Below are 21,758 nucleotides of genomic sequence, written 5' to 3'. Positions count from 1 at the left end.
TTATTTCACAAAGATTTGGTCTCAAGTATAAATACACATATGTGTGTATTGTGTGTTTCTTCCTCATGTAACAGTACTATTATAGTAGATGAACAGATAAGCAGAGTGGCCTTCTTCCATGTAGTCAAGATGTAAAATATTTCTTTTATCAGTAAGACAGTTTAAAAAGTTGGAAAAACATGCTGTAGGTGATAGGCAGTAAGGGGCTTAATTAGAATAATGCCAGTGAAAATGGAAGGGGAAATGAATGTAATTGACATTTTGAAGGAAGAATTGACAATCTTGGGAATCGATTGTATAGGGTAGGAGAGTTAGAACAAAAAAGGCAGAAATCAAAAGAATTTTGAGAGTTATGATGCCATTAATAAATCTACCAGGAGCTGCTTTGTAGCTCAGGTAGACAACAAACTAGAAATAAGAGGTTAGGTACTCAGTCACAAATCTCTGCCCTTCTTCTCTATGAGAGTTGTGATTTAATAGTGTTTGTCAAGGAAGAAACTGGTAAAGATACTGACAAGAGAAATACTCTTTAAAAAATTTCTTATATACAGATTTTTATTACCACTTAGAGAACTATATTTTTGATATTCTTTTGTGGTTTCAAATTAAATTGCGTTCCAAATTTTCTTATAATTTTTTAGATGATAGGAAACTACTTGCAGAGGCATTTTTGCGTAGTAGTGAAGAGCGTGAGCTGAGGAGTTTGAATTGCAGATCCCAGCTCTGCCACTTTGTGACTGTATGACCTGAGTTATTTATTCTATGCCTTAGTTTTCTCAATCATCATATGGGAATCATAGTAATATTTTCCTCAGGAGGTTAAGATGAGAAATAAACAAGATAATGCATATAAATGGCTTAAGTACAGTTTTTGGCAGTCTAAGCACTCAATGTTTATATAATGTTATATAATTAATTTTTTCTTATAATTACTTTTTAGAATGTTATGAAACAGATAAATTTACAGATTTTTATGTATTTTACCTGGGTATTTTAACTAATCCCTTTATTTGGTAATAAGAATTTGGGGCTGGGCGTGGTGGTTCATGCCTGTAATCCCAGCACTTTGTGAGGCCAAGGCAGGAGTACTGGTTGAGGCTAGAAGTTGAAGACCAGCTTAGGCAACATATTGAGACCCCTGTCTCTTCAAAAGAGTAAAAAATTAGCCGAGTATGGTGGCATGCAACTGTAGTCCAAGCTACTCAAGAGGCTGAGGTGGCAGGATCGCTTGAGCCTGGAAGGTCTAGGCTGCAGTGAACTGTGATCATGTCAGTACACTGCAGCCTGAGTGTTAGAGTGAGACCTTGTCTCAAAAAAAAAAAAAAAAAATTAATTAGAATTTTAAACACTACTGTTCTTTGAGATTTCTTTATTCCTTGAGTATATTCATTGAGCCATCTACATTATCTTCATATAGATTTATTAAGTTGCTATATTATTTTGAATCTAAAATTCTGCATTATTTGAAATTTATATCATTTGAGGAAGGCTAATTGCTGTTACAAGTAGACCCCAAAATTTATAATGATACAAATACAATGGAAGTTTCTTTCTTGCTCATGTAACAGTACTATTACAGTAGATGAACAGGTGAGCAGAGTAGCCTTCTTCCATGCAGTCTTTCAGACTGTTGGAGCCTCTGTCATTTTCAGTTGTGACTTCTAAAATTACATTAGGAGCCATCTTAATTCTAGCCAGCCACAAGGAAAGAGAATACAGAGGCGTGTACCTACCTTGGAGATTTTTATGGGCCAGACCTAGATGTGATACACATACTTCTACACACATTCTACTAGCTAAAATCAGTCACATGACCACATGTGTCATATTTTTCAAGAAGCCCAAGAAATATCGATTAGTTGTGTGCTGAGGAAGATGAGATCATGAATTTTGGTGAGCAGCTAGCAGTCTATACCACATTTGACCTGGAAACAAATATATAGATTAAATCCTAATGTAGATCACTGAACTGATTTATTTCCTAATAAATAATTCAGAAAATTGTGTAACTATTTTAGTCTTATGAATATTTATTTTATAAAAGAGAGATAGAAATTCTACCTTTCGTGTGGTTTAATTTTTCTGCTAACAACAAAAAACACAGACAATCCTACTGTAGTCTGGAACTTTTTTTTTTTTTTTTTTTTGAGACAGAGTCTTGCTCTGTTGCCAGGCTGGAGTGCAGTGGTGTGATCTTGGCTCGCTGCAACCTCCACCTCCTGGGTTCAAGCAATTCTGCCTCAGCCTCCCGAGTAGCTGGGACTACAGGCTCCTGCCACCATGCCTGGCTAATTTTTGTGTTTTTAGTAGAGACGGGGTTTCACTGTGTTAGCCAGGATGGTCTCGATCTTCTGACTTCGTGATCTGCCCACCTCGGCCTCCCAAAGTGCTGGGATTACAGGCGTGAGCCACCACGCCTGGCCAGTCTGGAACTTTTTAGCATTTATTTGTAAAGGTTAAGGATTATATTGTCTTCTTAGAAAAATTAGACGATCTTTATTACCTTTATAAGACTGGATAGCATTCTGCATCTCAGCCATAATTATTTCTCACAGACTAGAGATATATGCTCATTTGTGTCTTTCCCCAGGCTCTCTCAGAAGTCTATGTATGCTTTGAACTAGAATGCTGTTCTATGTGATTTATATAAATTAAACTCATCTCTCACTACAACCCTGTGAAATACAGAACATCATTTCCCCCATTTTGCACATGAGGAAATGTGGTTGAGAGAAGTTAAATAACTTACATAAGAATATCTATTTGTTTAGTGGGTCATCTGGGCTCTGATCCAAGAAGTCAGCTTTCCAGAGCCAGTATTCTTAACTGCAGTTTCTGTGGATACTCCAGAGTTGAGTTTTAGCACTGTGGACATCATGGACTATCACAGGGTGACATATTCTAGGGTATAAGAGGGTTCTTCATCAAATTTGCTTACTATTGGAGTTCTGATTATTAAGGTAGACAAGTGAAGCCAGAGGAAACCGGTGGATTGAAAATGGGGAGGAGTTAAGGAGCCATAGGTTCTGTTGACAGTCAAGGAGGTATCATGTGGGCCATAAGGGGAAGGGGAGTTCCATGTCCAGGATCTAGGAGAAAGGAATTGTGCCTAAGATTTGACAGCAGCACTGAGTGGTAAGGATGGCTCAAATCAGGCCTGCCCTATAACTGTGCTCTTAATTACTATGCTATATTGCTCAACTTTATTGACTCATTATTATTTTAAGCCACCTAATTCCATGCACAAAAGTCTCTATCTAGTTGTCATCTTGTTTGGTGACTTCCTTATACAAACCAGTCACTCAGATAGTTTGAATTTTGGCTTTGTCATTTACTAACTGTGTGACCTTGAGCAAATAATTTAGCTTCAGAGTTTCCTTCCATGATATAGGGATGATAATACCCATCTCACTGGTCACTATGGCAGTGAAGCATGATTATATTTACATTACTTAGCATAGCCTTAGCACACGGTACGGTAAAGGGTAGCTCTGAATGTTTTTGATACGGTGGTAGACGTTAGAGATCATTATAAATCTTTGTTTTCAAGATTAAGAATTCAGGGCATAGAGAAATTGAGTTGCACCTCATGGACCCACAACTATTTAGTTGGTCGCTGAAAGGAGCATGGACACAGGCCTCCCCATTCATTGTTCTTTCCATGTCAAATGACTATTTCTGAAAGAGAAAACAAGAACACCTGTCTCATTTTTAAAAATTATAACATCCGTGCACGTGCTTCAAGGAGTATACCAAAAACTGGTTCAAGTCTAACAAAGAACTGAGAAGCACTTATGAATCTAATCTATTTCAGTTATTATCATTCATTATTTAACAATGAATTTTTCCTCCTCACTTTTTCTTAAATCATGGCTTTTAATGCTTGTGACAGGTTCCAACCAGCAAGCATTTAACCTGATTGTAACCTGGATAAATTGGATTATATAGTAGCTTAAAAATCTTGCTTGTTACTTACCTGTATCTGGATTTAAAATGCCAAAAAGAAATTAAAATTGGAGCCTTTTGGGCCTCCTTAATTCAATAGATTTAGACAGAAAAATCCAATATTCAGAGCAATGTTGATATTTCAAGAGAATCAATTTTTAAAAAGTTAAGAAAAGAAGTGCCCTTCTGAGCCAGTGATGGATTGGAATACTGCAAAAATCACACGCAAAAAGGTTGTGGTGGCTGATGGTAGCCAGGCATGTAGTATTTGCTTTCTTTCAGTAAAAGTGGCTGAGGTAAAAAGAAAAAAGGACCTTATGCTTTGATGAGACATTAAAAAATGATTGAGCATGCTTACAGCTGTATCTCAGTGGTATTATGTAAATTAAGCTATAGCAAAGCATCTGTTTTCTAATGTTTCTGCTATTAAAGGATATACACAATAGCTCTACAATAAATACAAACAGCTTAACAGTATATGAAGTATTCACAAGATGTAAGGCTTATTTGGCGGGGAAGACATCATAATGGACTTGAATTCTTTCCTATTTAACAGAGAAGAATTTTTAATGAACAAAACTGTAATATGGATATTCTAATGTTCTTACTGCATTAGTTGCCCCCATTCAAAACCTCCTTGATTATGGAGGATTGCTGTTAAGTGAACTTGAGCAGTGGTTTCTAAGCTTTTTAATACCCAAGGCTTTCTTTTAAATTGTCCCCCAGCTAACCCTATGTTTTGAAAGAATTGTTTGCCACTGTTTGCATTTGTTAATTAATGACTGATGTCTTCTCTTTTTTAATAAATCAAAGATAGAATATATAAATAATATGTATGTATACCTATATATAGATATAACTATATCTCTATATGTGCATACAGAGAGAGACATACACAGAGTTATATATATATAACTGTTGTATGAGCTCTGCACAGAATGAGATAACCATAAAAGAGGATTATCACATTTGGCTGATGTAGTTTCAAGTAAAAGCACAGAAACTTGGTAGTTTATCTGTTTTGTATATTTTTAAAGTGTTTTATTTATGTTCAATTTTTAAAAATATTCATAATAGGCCAGGTGCAGAGGCTGAGGTGGGAGGATTTCTTGAAGCCAGGAGTTAAAGACCAGCCTTGGCAACATACTAAGACCTTGTTTCTACAAAAAATAAAAAATTAGCTGAGTGTGCTGGCGTGCATCTGTAGTCTCAGCTACTTAGGAGGCTGAGGCAAGAAGATCGCCTGAGCCTGGGAGTTGCAGTTTGTTTGAGGCTTCTGTGAGCCATGATCACACCACTACATTCCAGCCTGAGCAGCAGAGTGAGACCCTGTTTCAAAAAAAAAAACAAAAATTCATTATAAATCACAGAACCTGATAAAATATTTTTTTGCATCTTTAGACCCTTAAAAGATTAGGTAGGAGAACTATGAAAATAGCTTTTACAGTCAGGCTTTAATTTTCTAGAGCAGCACTGTCCAATGGAAATATAAACCGTGGAAATATGACCCACAAATGTAGTTTTAAAGTTTTTAGTAGCCATATTTTAAATAGTAAAAAAAGATGAAGTTAATTTTAATAATACATGTACCACAGTATTTTCAAAATATTATCATTTCAACATGAAAACCACATAAAAATTATTGAGGATCAACCAAAAAGGAATTGTATTTGAAAAACACTAGGAATTCTTACAATTCAGTAAGGGGAAGAAGACATATAATCAATTGAAAAAATAGGCAAGAGACCTGAATAGGTACTTTATGGAAGAGGATATACAAATGACAAAAAAATGTAAAACATATAGTCAACTGTATTAATAATTATGGCAATGCAAATTAAAACCATAGTAGAAAAGATAGCTGGGCACAGACTCCAGAAGAATGAGGACAAACTGGAATGCAGCTGCACCTCCGAATCTTCCTTTCACCATCTCTGAACAAAGAAAACCAATAATGTGTAATGCCTAAGCCTTCATTTCCACCTTCCAGATCTCCCACCACTTTACTTTTGGCAAACTTTAACCAGGAACCATGTAAGGAAAAGTCTAAGTAATTTGGTTCCCAGTATAAACAAGTAGACAGTTGAACAAGCCAGCACAATGAAGAGTCTACTACACACTCATCATATTTGCTAAAATTAAAAAAAAACTGATGGTACCAAAGATCCAGGCTGTGGAATGGCTGGAATTCTCGTACATTGCTGGTGGTAGTATAAATTGATAGAACTTTATTTGGAAACTTTTGCTTCTTTAACGTATTAAGTTAAATACATATAACCTAATACCCAGCAAAAAAAAAAAAAAAAAAAAGAGAGACGTGTACAAAAACATTCACAGAAGCATTATTTACAGTAGCCAGAATCTGGAAACAACCCAAATGACCCAACAGGAGAATGGATATTTGTAATATAGTCCTTATAAAATCTTAGGACTCAATGAAAATAAATTACAGGTACATAGTTTAGCTGGATGAATCACTTGGACACAAAAATATATATTGCATGATTCCATTAGTATCAAATTCAAAACAACACAAAATTAATTTATGGTGTTAGAAAGCAGGTTAGTGAATACCTTTGGGAACGTGTTTGGAGGATATATAGGGAAACTTCTAGGGTGTTGGCAACATTTTATTTATTAACAGGGTCTTGGTAACATGGGCATACATTTTGGTGACTCCATTTTGCCATAAACTTAAGTACTTTTTTGTGTGTTCCTGATATACTTTGATGGAAAAGGTTAAAAATAAATAACTTGCAAACTTTAAAAATTATTCAGATATTTTACATTTTTTTTTACTTGTACTAAGTCTTCAGTACTCAGGGTGTATTTTATCCTTATAACACGTTAATTCAGACTAGCCACATTTCAAGTATTTAGTAGCCAGCCACACGTGACTAATGGCTACCCTATTGGGCATTGTGGGTCTATAACCCCACCATTTTAGAGCTTCTATGGAGTTAGACTTTATTTCAGCGCTTTTGTTGAAGTATTAATTAGGAAGAATAGGAGATTATTCCTCCCAAGGAACTCAATTTTACTGCTTTTGGTTTTATAGAATATTTTCTATTTAAAAACAGATGGTTGTTTTTATATGCAAGTTCACAAGACACCTAATATGTCATTGTTTTGGTTTTTTGTTCTTATTGCTTTATTACCATTCTTCTCATGACCACATTTTTTAAAAGCAAACTTTTCATTGAAGCTGTGACATACATACATAAAAGGGCACAAATTATAGCTCAATGAATTTTTACAAAGTAAACATACCCATTGTTTGTATCCCAGAAATAGAACAATAGAGAGCCCAGAAATCATATATTTACAGTCAATTAATTTCTGACAGAGGTGCCAAGAACACACAATGGAGAAAGGACAGTTGCCTCAATAAATGGTGTTAGGACAACTGGATGTCCACATGCAGAAGAATGAAATTAGACCCTTATTTCACACCATATATAAAAGTCAACCCAAAGTGAAGTAAAGACTTATATGTAAGACCTGAAACTATAAAACGATTAGAAGAAAACCTAAAGAAGCTCTGTGACATTGGTCTGGGCAGTGATTTTTCTGGATTGACAAAATAGCAAAAATAGACAAATGGGATTACATCAAACTAAAAAGCTTCTGAACAGCCAAGAAAACAATCAACTGGGTGAAGAGACTACTTACAGAATGAGAGAAAATATTTGTAAAACATGCATAAGGAGTTAATATTCAAAATATATGAGGAACTCAACCCAATAGCAAGAAAACAAACAACGTGATTTTTTAAATGGGTGAAGGATCTGAGTAGACGTTTCTCAAAAGAAGACAACAAATGGCCAACAGCTATGTGAAAAAATGCTAGTATCACTAATCATCAGGGAAATGCAAATCAAAATCACAATGAGATATCCCCTCATACCTGTTAGAATAGCTATTATCCCCTCATACCTGTTAGAATAGCAAAAGAAAAGTGTTGGCGAGGATGTGGAGAAAAGGGAACCCTTGCACACTTTGGGTGGAAATATAAATTAATACAGCCATTAAGGAAAATAGTATGGAGGTTCCTTAAAAAATTAACTATGCAACTACCATATTATCCTACAGTCCCACTGCTGGGAATATATCCAAAGGAACTGAAATCAGTCTACCAAAGAGATACCTGCACTCACATGTTTACTGCAGCACTATTCACAATAGCCAAGATATGGAATCAATCAACAGATGAATGGATTTTAAAAATGTGTATACAAACACACATAGACACAGACAATGGAATACTATTTGGCCTTTAAAAAGAAATCGGCTGGGCGCGGTGGCTCACACCTGTAATCCCAACACTTTGGGAGGCCAAGGCAGGTGGATCACGAGGTCAGGAGATTGAGACCATCCTGGCTAACACGGTGAAACCCTGTCTCTACTAAAAATACAAAAAAATTAGCCGGACGTGGTGGCAGGCGCCTGTAGTCCCAGCTACTGGGGAGGCAGAGGCAGGAGAATGGCGTGAACCCGGGAGGGGGAGCTTGCAGTGAGCCGAGATCGCGCCACTGCACTCCAGCCTGGGCGACAGAGCGAGACTCCGTCTCAAAAAAAAAAAAAAAAAAAGAAAGAAAAGAAAAGAAAGAAATCCTGTAATAACATGGATGAACCTGGAGGACATTATATGAAGTAGAATAAACCAGGTACAGAAAGACTAATACTTCATAAGCTCACTTATATGTGGGATCTAAAAAAAGTTATTATAGAGGTAGAGAGTAGAATGGTGGTTACCAGGGGCTAGGGAGCAGGGATTGAGGAAATGTCAGTCAAACAGTGTAAAATTTCAAAATAAGAAATAGAACATTACCAGCATCCTAAAAACTCGTGCCTGTTCCACCTTCCAGTCACTACCACAAAATGGAACCCAAATTATAACACTATAGATTAGTTTTGCTTGTGAAATTTTTACAAACAGAATAATATAGTGTTATATGTTTGAGTGTCTGGTTTATTTTTTTTTAAATTATGTTTGTGAGATTCACTTATACTGCTGATTGTTGCTATCGTTCTTTTCTTGTCATTGCTCTGTAGCATTCCATTAAATATATGACAATTTGTCCATTTTATTGTTGATGGACATGAGTAGTTTTCCATTTTTGACTATTATGACTAGTACTGTTACGAACATTGTTGTACATGTCTTTTAGTGAATGTTTTATTCATTTTTCTGTTGGTACATAACTGGAAGTGGAATTGCTGTGCTGTAGTATAAACATACATCAGTTTATGTAGATACTGCCAAACAGTTTTTAAAAATGATTGTACCCATTTCCACTCAACTGAAACAATGAATCTTACTTGTTTCACATTCTCACAAACATTTGATATAATTTTGTTTTTCGTTTTAGTCATACTGATATTTCTTTTCTAATACAGTCTTAAGCATAAATATACTTTGAATATCCTCTTTTGTGGAGTGTCTGTTAAATCTCGTCCATTTCTTTATTGTATTATCTGAATTTTCCTTACTGGTTTGCAGGAGTTCTTTATACATTATGGGTAAAAGTCCTTTGTCATGTATGTGTATCGAATATACCATCTCCTGCTCTATAGCTTGCCCTTTCGCTCTTTCAATCATATCTTTTGATTAATTTAATTTTAATGTAGTCCAATTTAATTTAAATAATTTCATTTGTGTCTAGTGCTTCTTTGTGTCCTGCTAGAAAAATCTCTGCCTGCCTGCAGCATTAGTATATTGCCTATTTTTTTCTAAAAGCATTATTATTTACCTGTCATATTTAGCTCTAAAATCCCCCTGGAATTAATTGTTGTGTATGGAGTGAGGTAGGAGGTTAAGATTCATTATTTTATATATGGATATCCAGTTAACATGCAGTACTATGTTGTCTCCATCGTAACTTAGTGACTTTCATGTATGGGTATCGGGGAACCTGCGCTGATAATCACGTAGGTTCTTTTCTAGTTTCCTAAGCGTCCGCTGGCTTGAGAAATAAAAGGACAGAGTACAAAAGAGAGAAATTTTAAAGCTGGGCGTCCGGGGGAGACACCACACATTAGTAGGATCCATGATGCCCCACAAGCCACAAAACCAGCAAGTTTTTATTAGGGAGTTTCAAAAGGGGAGGGAGTATACGAATAGGTGTGGGTGACAGACATCAAGTACTTAACAGGGTAATAGAATATCACAAGGCAAGTGGAGGCAGGGCGAGATCACAGGACCACAGGACTGAGGCAAAATTAAAATTGCTAATGAAGTTTTGGGCACCACTGTCATTGATAACATCTTATCAGGAGACAGCGTTTTGAGATCAACTGGTCTGACCAAAGTTTATTAGGTGGGAGTTTCCTCTTCCTAATAAGCCTGGGAGCGCTATGGGAGACTGGAGTTTGTTTCACCTCTGCAGTCTCAACCATAAGAGACAGGTACGCCCCGGGGGGGCCAGTTCAGAGACCTACCCCTAGGTGCACATTCTCTTTCTCAGGGACATTCCATGCCGAGAAAAGGAATTCAGCAATATTTCTCCCATTTGCTTTTGAAAGAAGAGAAATATGGCTCTGTTCTGCCTGGCTCACCGGCGGTCAGAGTTTAAGGTTATCTCTCTTATTCCCTAACAATTGCTGTTATCCTGTTCTTTTTTCAGGGTGCCCACATTTCATATTGCTCAAACACACATGGTGTACAATTTGTGTAGTTAACGCAATTATTACAGGGTCCTGAGACGATATACATCCTCCTCAACTGACAGGATTAAGAGATTAAATTAAAGACAGGCATAGGAAATCACAAGGATATTGATTGGGGAAGTGATAAGTGTCCATGAAATCTTTACAATTTATGTTTAGAGATTGCAGTAAAGACAGGCATAAGAAATTACAAAAGTATTAATTTGGGGAACTAATAAATGTCCATAAAATCTTCACAATCCACGTTCTTCTGCCATGGCTTCAGCCGGTGGTCCCTCCGTTTGGGGTCCCTGACTTCCCGCAACATATGGGTCTGTTCTGGGCCTTTTTTTTTTTTTTTTTTTTTTTTGAGACGGAGTCTCGCTCTGTCGCCTGGGCTGGAGTGCAGTGGCGCAATCTCGGCTCACTGCAAGCTCTGCCTCCCAGGTTCACGCCATTCTCCTGCCTCAGCCTCCCGAGTAGCTGGGACTACAGGCACCCACCACCACGCCCGGCTGAGTTTTGTATTTTTAGTAGAGATGGGGTTTCACCATGTTAGCCAGGATGGTCTCGATCTCCTGACCTCATGATCTGCCCACATTGGCCTCCCAAAGAGCTGGAATTACAAGCGTAAGCCACCACGTTTGGTCTGTTCTGGGCTCTTTATTCTATTACAACCAAGTTTTTTGGTAAAATCCAGCAAGGTGGTATATGTGTGGGACGTTCTTAAGATGAGAGAATTCTAGAGTTAATTTATTCAAAATGTCTAGGAAGCAATATTAGAACATTTATCCTTTAACTAAATAAGTTACATATTATCAGTAATAGAGCCAAGCTTAGTTGTCAAAACCTCTGACTTTCAAACATATAGAGGGTTCTTTAGTTCTAAACTTTTTTTTTTTCCTTTCTGAAATGGGGCCTTGCTCTGTCACCCAGGCTGGAGTACAGTGGCACAATCACAGAGCTCACTGCAGCCTCAACCTCCCAGGCTCAAGCAATTCTCCCACTTCAGCTTCCTGAGTGGCTAGGACCACAGGTGTGTGATACCACACCTGACTAATTTTTTTGTGTGTTGTGGAAACAGGGTCTTGCTATGTTGCCCAGGTAGGTCTTGAACTTCTGGGCTCAAGTGCTCCTCCTGCCTCAGCCTCCCAAATTGCTGGAATTACAGGCATAAGCCACCGTACCCAGTCTACCTCCATACTTTCAGTTATACATCCTTATTAGTAAATGATGTTTGAACATATAACCTAATATATGTATGAAATATATTTATTAATAAGATATATTGTATATGTAGTATACATATATTACTACATTAATATGTTATTTTCTTTATAAAACACACAAAATTGAAATTGAAAGAAATCGTAACATAGAAATAGAAATCCTAATGTTTTCTTTTTACACCTCTGTATCAGCTAGGTTATGTGTGTTATCACACATGGGCTAGGTTATGTGTGTTATCAACTCTCAAATTTCAGTGGCTTAAAACAACACAGGTTTGTCTCATGCTCCGTGTCCATTGTGGTTTGGCTTCAACACTCCTCTGTATTGTATCGTTCTCTGTATTGTTCAACACTCTGGCACCCAGACTGACACAGCAGCCACCAGCTGGAGGCTTGCTGGTAGTCAGGACAGAGGGAAAAATAATGAGGAATTAACACCTAAAGCTTTGGCCTAGATTTGACACATGGCACTTCTGCATACGTTTCATTGGCCAAAACAAGTTACGTGTTCCTACCTAATTTGAGGGAAGAAAAGTCCTAACCTTGTGCCCAGGCAGAGAAATGGACATATTTTAGACAGCATTAAAAGTTGACACCTCTCTCATGATCAGTTTTGGAGAACACAGCCCAGGATTTGTGTTTGTCTAAGAAAATAAACACACAAAGACAAGTCCATTTAGCTTCTTCCATTATTTTGTGTTGTTTTTAACACACTGCAGTCCTGAGTAATGAGTCAACTACAACTACAGGCATAGTGGCCTCTCTTGTTTAAAACTCTATAATGGCTTTTCAGCACTCATTATATAACTCAGACACCTTAATATAGCCTACAAGCCCCACCTTTCCAGCTTCATCTCACTCCACTCACACCACACCTCAGAGGCCTCAGACTGGCCTTTCAGTTCCTTGAAGGGAGACATGTGCCCCCTACTTCTGTTTTGAATGTTTTTCTTCCCTTTCTCCTTGTTTTTGCCCGGTCACTCTGTAGCTTTAAGATCAAATATTTCTTCAAGTAAGCCCTCTCTGATTCCCAGAGTACATCAAGTCCTCTCTGTTCTACACTCTCATAATACCCTGTACTTTGCTTCCAGAGAAGCCATTCCATTTTATAAGTGTATTCTTGCACTATTCTTTGTTCAGTCAGTTTCCTCCAATTACAGTACAAGTTCCAAGGGGTAAGGATCAAGTCTGTTTTGCTCACCACTGTATGCTATTCCTTGTGTTTAGCCCAGTTACTGGCACATATTAAGAACTCGTTAAATATTGAGTTTGGTTATAGTTTTATATTTTAGATCTGTGACATTTGTGTAGTCTGTAGAGAACATTTCTGAGATATTTATACAGTCCATAGAGAATGATTTGATAAGAAGATGTAAATCACACAAACTGCAAATACACACTTGTTCTGTGCCTCTATGTCTTAGGGAGTCTAAGAGATTCCAAGGTCAGAATGTTTTTTCCTGTTCTCTCTGAATTGAAATATACCCTCACATAGATTTTCACTTTCTTTAGGTGTTTTTGCTTTTCTCACTTTTTGAGTGATAATTTTTGGTTTAAGTTGAGAGCCATACAGTCAGGGAATATATCACGTTGAACATAAATGGCAGTAAAACTGCCCAAGCAATGAGTGTATTATATAGGCATAGTTAATAAACAAGCTGTGTGATATTAAGCTATGTTTCTCTCTAGCTTTCTGGAGATAGTACTGAATTCCCAAAACACAGTGTGATTTATTTTTTATGATAGTATGCGTCAGCAAAAGGGCATATATGTATATTAGATGCTTGGAAAATGCTTTGCTATAGATTTACGTCTTTTCACTATTTGTCTTCATATATAATTATTGGGGGCAACTTTAGTCTTTTCTGTTTCTCTTTTCAGAAAGAATAACAATTTTTTTTCACCTTATCTATGTTTCATTGTGGACTATCAGTACCGTTCTTCATTTAAAATGCAAATGTTCTAATAATCTACAATCATAACCTTATGGTAGAACTGATACAGACATTGTAATCTCTAAGCCTCTGAAAGTAGTGTTCTGCATTTTTATTCTGGAAGAGAGCTACTGCTTCTCATCAATAAGAGAGTGGGATTAAAAGGAACATGAGTACGGATTATATTTGCAGAGCGTGTCTATTTATTCAACAGTATTGTTGAATAATAACATTTCTTAAGTATCATCTTCCCTCAGTTATATGTGGGGGATTGATTCCAGAATCGCCCTCCCCCCGCCACTGCATATTCCAAAATTCATGCATACTCAAGTCCCACAGTTGCTTCTAGGACATCAGCCATTCCGGTACTTGGGTTTTGTGGCGGGCAAATACTATATTTTTTATCTGTGGTTGGTTCGGAAAAAATTCACACATAAGTGGACCCCCCACAGTTCAAACTCATGTTCAAGGTTTAGCTATATCTATTTTGTAGCAGAAGCTAGGGAAACTTAGAAAGAGAATGACCTTTTCTATAAAACTTAATTTTGTTTCAAACAATAACATTCTGATAAGAGCTGAGTTTTACACTTTTGTTAGCACTGTCAGTTTTCTCAACTATAGAATGGGAATGATAAAATTACCGTCTCATCTGGGCACGGTGGCTCACTCCTCTAATCCCAGCACTTTGGGAGGCCAAGGTGGGCGGATCACCTGAGGTTGAGAGTTCGAGACCAGCCTGACCAACATGAAGAAACCCCGTCGCTACTAAAAATAGAAAATTAGCCGGGTGTGGTGGTGCATGCCTGTAATCCCAGCTACTCGGGAGGCTGAGGCAGGAGAATCACTTGAACCCAGGAGGTGGAGGTTGTGGTGAGCCAAGATTGCGCCATTGCACTCCAGCCTGGACAACAAGAGTGAAACTCCGTCTCAAAAACAAACAAAACAAAAAACAAAATAACTGTCTCATAAAGTTCTTGTGAGGAGTAAATAAGACAGTACATTTAAAGTACTTATCCCAGCACCTGGCATATAACAAACACTCCGTATATTTTAGATTTACTGTGAGACTTTGTGCAGAATTGCCTCTTAGGTATTTATTTTCCTCTGTTCCTCACTTCTTATTTTTCTCCAAATTGTCATCAAAGATAAATTTCTAAAACAAAAATCTGATTGTATAACTACCTCTTTGATACCATCTTTTCAGCTTTGAAAACCTTTAGTGGTTTCCTGTTGTCTGAAGAGGAATGCCTCAAATACATGGATGGTATTCAGCATCTTCCCACGTGGCCCTAACCTTCCTTCCCAAACCGTCTTCTGCCTTGACCACCCACTGGGTTGCAGCCCAAATAGGCCACACAGTTTTATTTTGCTACCTTGGCTTGTTTTCTTCCTTCTGTCTAGAATTCCTGCTGTGGGTCTCACCTCCTCATCACCCCACAACCTGAAGAAACAATTGTCTATGGGAAACTCAAAGATTCCTCTTCTTTCTAGGCAGAATTTTTGGTTCCTGTTTATTCATCTCTTTTTAGTATTTATTATGATATCAAAGGTAATTCTGTATGTCTTGCTCTCTTACTAGCTCATGAGTTCCTTCAGAGCAGAGGCCATAGTTTATCCATCATTGTGATAACATTGATGAGTGCCACTAGAACTCAGTAGGCACTCTGTAAAAATTTGTTGAAATAATGTATTAATATTTGGTTTAATTTTATTTTGATTTCAGTGTGTTTTTATTCTAGGTCCTTGGCCTTGTCCAAAACATGAGTGTTTTCCAGTGTCCAAAATGTAAACACAAAACTCATATTTTTGGTGCTGATGGTGCAAGGAAACTAGCACAGACCCTCGGTCTTGAAGTTCTAGGTAAGACTGTGGGATGTTGTTTTGTAGAAGTGGCAGAAGGGAAAGTGGGGATGAGGCTTGATGATTAAGAGTGTCTCAGATGCTGGGCATGGAGGCTCATGCCTGTAATCCCAGCACTTTGGGAGGTCGAGGCAGGCAGATCACGAGGTCAGGAGATCGAGACCATCCTGGCTAACACGGTGAAACCCCATCTCTACTAAAAATACAAAAAATTATCCAGGCATGGTGGTGGGTGCCTGTAGTCACAGCTACTTGGGAGGCTGGGGCGGGAGAATGTCATGAACCCTGGAGGCAGAGCTTGCAGTGAGCCAAGATCGTGCCACTGCACTCCAGCCTGGGTGACAGAGTGAGACTCCATCTCAAAAAAACAAAAAACAAAACAAAACAAAAAACAAAGGAATGTCTCAGAAAATGATGAATTGCTTTTGGCTTTGTGTTTTAAATTAATACAGCACAGTTCTATGTGTTAACCTTTCTTTGGCCTTTTTGAATAGGTTTCTTCTGTCAACTATGATAATAATTTCTATTTTAAATAAAAACTGTCTGTAACTTAAATTTGAGAAGAGAGTTTTGTAGTCCAAGTACTGTAATTTGAAGCCGTATTTTAAATGATAGTTATGAGTCTGTTTGCTAAGTTGGGTATACATCTTTCAGTAGAAACAGGTACATTAAAATATCTGTTCAGTATGTTGTAAAAACCTCTAGAAGTGTTCATTCTTAGTGCATATATAAAAATGCCTTCCTGATTAGTTCTGTATTTGTTAGTCTTTCTGCTTTAGAATGACAGTATTTACTGTTTTCTGTAATATTTAATGTGTTTGATATGTCTATAAAATATGGCACCTGAAATTTACATTGTACACACTGTTCATGGCACTGAACTGAAGAGTTCATTAGTGCTATGAGGAGAACTAAAATCATGTGTTAAATAAGCTAACACAGGTTTTGGATAAAACATGATGTTCCGGCCGGGCGCGGTGGCTCAAGCCTGTAATCCCAGCACTTTGGGAGGCCGAGGCGGGCGGATCACGAGGTCAGGAGATCGAGACCATCCTGGCTAACACGGTGAAACCCCGTCTCTACTAAAAAAAATACAAAAAATTAGCCGGGCGTGGTGGCGGGCGCCTGTAATCCCAGCTACTCGGGAGGCTGAGGCAGGAGAATGGCGTGAACCCGGGAGGCGGAGCTTGCAGTGAGCCGAGATCGCGCCAGTGCACTCTAGCCTGGGGGACAGAGAGAGACTCCGTCTCAAAAAAAAAAAAAAAAAAAACATGATGTTCCAAAAATCCACAGGCAACGTAACAGACTTTTTAGAGAACATGTTTTGATTTTCTAATTGTGAATGAGTTTCTGTTCTTGCCAAAGGCAGATGTTAGATGCTGAATAAGGAAGGCATAAAGTGAATTATTAGACTTAGGTAGTTAAAAATTAAGATCCCTAGAGATCAAGGAATTTCAAAACATTCTCTGTTATAATTAGGTCTCTAAAAGTTGATATTAAATATATTATTGTTATGCATTTGCACTATAGCAGCCACTACAATACCAGGTGAATACTAATGATATATTTTGATACATTGCTATAATTATAGCCACTAATTATATTCTGCACTGTTTTTCATTTAACCCAGAAAGTTCAGTTTTCCAAATCTGCATAATAACAGATTGACATTCACTTATATAATAAAGCAAATGTGTAATTATAATGGCATTATTGAATTATACTGACAACATTGTAATTTCCTAACTTACAAATGAGCTGAACAATTTGCTAAGTCAGTTATTTAGAATTTGAAACATTTCATTGAGAAACAATGGTATATATGGAAGTTACATTTTAACCAATGGCTCACAGATGTACAGTTACCCTAAAAATGTATCAGAAACACTGATTACTGATCACAAAAATTTGATGGTGCCCTAGACTGCTATGTCTGACAGTGTTAGGGGAAAAATCATTTAGAGTTCCTGGTTAGGGCATGTCCTCTCCTTTTAATGTAGTCATAGGTCCCATGGTGTCTCCCATGAAATGGAGCAGGTCTTCAATTATGAAGAGGTTGGAATTGGGAATGAGGAACTGAAATCAGGGAAAAAGCTTTCTCAGCTCTGGCCTCTTGGCCAGTTGAACCTCCTGGGAACCTTTATTTGTCCTTTGCTGACTCCCTGGCAGACTCTTAATTCAGTGGGTCGTGTTTTAAATGATTATTTGGCACAATAGCTCTTCAGAATCTTATCTATATTTACCTACAGGGACAGTTTCTGCATAGTAGTTAAGGTCTCAGACCATCTCACAGAAAACTCTTTAACCTATTATATGTCTGAAATGTTTCCTCATTTCTTTCAGACTTAGCACCTCAAAAATACTCAGGCTCAGACTGCTCCTCACTCACTTTTACTTTTTAAAAATCCCTGTCTAGATACAACCATTAGCCCATTACCATTCTTACTACGTACCTATTTTTAACAAGATTTTTCCCCTTCTTGGTCTAGTCTTCCGTGTCTGTAGGTAGGATCGTGAGTATCTGGAGATAAGAAATGATGTCAATAGATGGCTATATAAAGGAGAAGGTTTTACTCTTTTACCTTCCATTTCTGCTGTAGAAATCATTCATGATTCTTTACTAGAATGACAGTTCATAAATTGAGAGGAAAAAAACTTCATTTCTAAGCATTTTCTATAACATTTTTTTCTGCCTGCTCCTGTGACAGTTTCCTATAGTCCAAAGTTGATCTAGAAAATAGGAATCAAATTTAATGAAAAGCTAATCCTTAAATGGATACTGAAATATGTATTTGTCATTTGGCCATTGGATATTGAGGAAAGACTTATAGTTTAAGATCACAGCATTTGACAAGAGGATCATCAAATAACATTTCCTTTTCCGTGTACTTCATAGTATATATTGTAATATTTTTATAACATATACTTCATTATTTAAATTGCCTGACATGGTGCTAAATTACTTATATGAATAAAACACCACATACACGTATGTTTTAATAAGCTTTGCATGGATTTGGAGTGGTTCTGAGAATGCTAAGTACCATGGCAAGTCAACTTTTCTACTTAAGACCCCACTCACTGCACTTTAAATCTCAGTCTTGATAGACTTCGTTTGTGATAGTGTGCTGGAAAGAGTATATTGGATGAGGGGTCAGAATTTAGGTCAGCTTCTAAATGCCACTGCCTGATAGTAATATGTCCTCAAGAAAACACACCTCTCCCATCTCAGTCTGTATTTTGCAGGTTCTTATAATATACTTGCTGAGATCTCACCAAGCTCACAAGTTATATATGGTGCTACATAGGTTAGTAAATAATAAGAGAAAAATAATTCTGTCTGATAAAGAGACAGATAGTTGAGATAACAGGTCTGGCCTACTTTTGACCAGTTCTTTGAGCTCACTCCATTTGCCAACATCAGGAAGGTTATTTTGTTGTACTTTTTTTTGGACTACTTTGCCTCCCCATATTTTTCTTTTCAGTTTCCTCTTATTATGTGGCATGATGTGTCATATCAGATATTAATGGGAGAAATCATTTGCAAATGTCTTCCAAGCCATTGCTTGCTTGGAGACTTCCAGCAAAGAATAAATCAGAGGTCTCATCCCTTGATGGGGTGCCACAGAGCTTTCCTATATAAACATATACAATCACTGTACTACTCTAAAATAGAATATTTTGTTTGTAATTCCCATTTGAAATTTCTTTTTCAAAGATTCAGCAATTAGAAGATAGTCGATTTGAATCAATTTCGTTCCGATTTTGTTTCTTTCCATAGTTCAAATAGTGAGATTCAAAATGCCTACATAAACTTTTCTGGTTCTAATGGATGTCTGCTGGGCTCTTTTAGGAGACATTCCCTTACACCTTAATATAAGGGAAGCTTCAGATACAGGCCAGCCAATTGTGTTTTCACAGCCTGAAAGTGATGAGGTAAGTTCCACTTTTGGATACATATTTTTATTTCTTTTTATATACTTTTTGAAATATAGAAAGAAAGTTGGGAAGATTAAGCCTATATATTTGCAGTGTATATATATATATTTAAACAAGGATTATTTAACTTGCCCAAAGCATCTTTAAGTTACTATCATGTACAGTAAGCTTCCAGTGCTGGCCCTAAATTATCAGCTAAACAAGTTTACCTACAGAGAATCATCACCCAACCAGTTTTCTCATGAAAAGCATGAAAATAGAGTTTGTAAAATTCTTATGTTGCTGGCTAGCAATATCTAACTGCCCAAGGTTATTATATTTCAGTATTAGAAGTTCAGCTGATTGGAGAAGGAAGCCTAATGCAAGAAAGTATTGAATTGGATATAAGGCAATTGTGTAAACCATTAGAGGTAGGATTTTTTTTTCAGACAGGGTTTTGCTCTGTCACCCAGGCTGGAGTACAACTGTGCAATCCCAGCTCACTGCAGCCTTGACTTGCCATGCTCAAGCAATCCTCCTATCTCAGCCTCCCCGTCCCGAGTAGCTAGGACCACAGGTGCACACCACCATGCCCTGCTAATTTTTTTTTTTTTTAATGGAGACAGAGTCTCACTATGTTGCCCAGGTTGGTCTCGAACTCCTGGACTCAGGTTATCCTCCCATCTTGGCCTCCCAAAGGGCTGAGATTATAGGCATGAGCCACCATGCCCAGCCTAGAGATGAAATTTTCATTGCATTTATTTTAATAAATATAACTGGGAAGGTGAGGTAAAAAGACTAGTAGTGTTTCATTAGCCAACATCATTAGAGATACAGTTGATAGATTTTCAAAATTACTGCCACATAGAATCTTTAAGCATAAAATATTTTAATCTTTTGAAAAATAGAAATAAAATTAATCATACATATTTTTTCTTTCCTAAATAACACTTGCTATTTAACTTGGAAACTGAATCATCATCTGGCACATCAGTTCAGATGTTGTTCCTTTGTTGAACGGTCCCAATCAATCTTCTAATAGTTTTTCTTTTTTTTCTTTTCCTTAACTAATGGGTATAGCTTTACAGTAATGGTATTTTTTCCAAAACATAACTGCTGCTCTTTATATTCTAGTTTGCTTCCTTTAATCTTCTGTGAATTGGAAAATAAAAGAGCCAAGTTTGGTTAGAGCTGTAAAGTAAGAGTAAATGAACAGGAATCTTGGATAAGTAAAGTATATTCATTTTGAGTGATCTGTTTCCTGCGTTTAGAGGTCCTTTCCTTTTCTTAAGGGTCAGCAGCTGTGGTATAGATGATTGTTTTGCTGGTGATATGATCTCTGAGTGGATACAGTTTAACAGTTACATTGTTTTTCTCTTCTCTGCCTTTTAGATATTAAATGTTAAATTTCCTTTTCAGTCTTTCTCAACAATTTTTCAGATAAGCAAAAAACCGTAATCCTTTATCATCTTCATAATTAAAGTCTTCCAATCCCAACTACCATAGCTGTACTTTATGCAATATATGAAAAAGTTCTTTGAAAATTGAGGGTTTTTTGTTTTAATTACACACTTTTAAGTGCCTCCTGAGAATAGACTATAAAGACATTTCACAGTGATTCCTAGTGAATAAGAATAATTACTTACCAGTGCATTTCAATTAAGAGCTTAGGTTTTTATTATTTTTTTCACCTGTTCATTATTTTTTCTTTGAAATCCTCCAGAAGAAAGAAACATTTCATTGAAGTTGGAGGAATGTAATATAACAGAGAACATATAGCCACCATCCAAAGATAATACGATTTAATACTCTAAATAGCATTGTTAGATTCTCGAAGGGGATCTCTGCATGGCAGGAAAAGCACTAAATCTGAGTCATCATGGGTACCAAGTTTGCCACTTTCTATGTGTGACCTAAAGCAAGTTTTCTAACCTCTCTGAACCTTTCTCTCCATCTATAAATTGATGTCATATGAGGAAGATGAGAAAGAATAAATGAAATAATAATGTGAAAATACCTTGAAAAATGCCAAGTAGAATACAACTGTATTTACCTTCTGAAACTGCCTGTATAAGATGTCATGACACTAAATGTCTCTCCTCTTCCCTTTGCTAAAGAGCTGAGTCCACTTAGTGTCCTTGACATGGTATCAAGTAAATATCACTCTTTGATGTTATTTAAAAATCAAAGTAGGCCCGGCATGGTGGCTCATGCCTGTAATCGC

At 37.0% G+C, this 21,758-nt stretch overlaps 1 protein-coding gene across 6 annotated transcripts in view; it reads left to right on the top strand.

Moving 5' to 3' along the window:
• NUBPL (NUBP iron-sulfur cluster assembly factor, mitochondrial) overlaps positions 1-21,758 on the top strand; it is a 352,593-nt gene that overhangs the window by 235,175 nt on the left and 95,660 nt on the right. For 4 of the 6 annotated variants that reach the window (XM_063645949.1, XM_063645948.1, XM_055291598.2 and 1 more), the window contains exons 9-10: positions 15,496-15,616; positions 19,470-19,552. In XM_063645949.1, the coding sequence (XP_063502019.1) occupies positions 15,496-15,616; positions 19,470-19,552 (204 nt within the window). The remainder of the gene's footprint in view (positions 1-15,495; positions 15,617-19,469; positions 19,553-21,758) is intronic. The other 2 variants (XM_063645950.1, XM_055291599.2) reach the window with 1 other exon arrangement.

The sequence above is a fragment of the Symphalangus syndactylus genome, chromosome 9, assembly GCF_028878055.3.
Source record: "Symphalangus syndactylus isolate Jambi chromosome 9, NHGRI_mSymSyn1-v2.1_pri, whole genome shotgun sequence".
NCBI classification, from domain to species: Eukaryota; Metazoa; Chordata; class Mammalia; order Primates; family Hylobatidae; genus Symphalangus; species Symphalangus syndactylus.
Note: the sequence above shows the minus strand (reverse complement) of the source record. Positions and strands in the feature narration are given on the sequence as shown.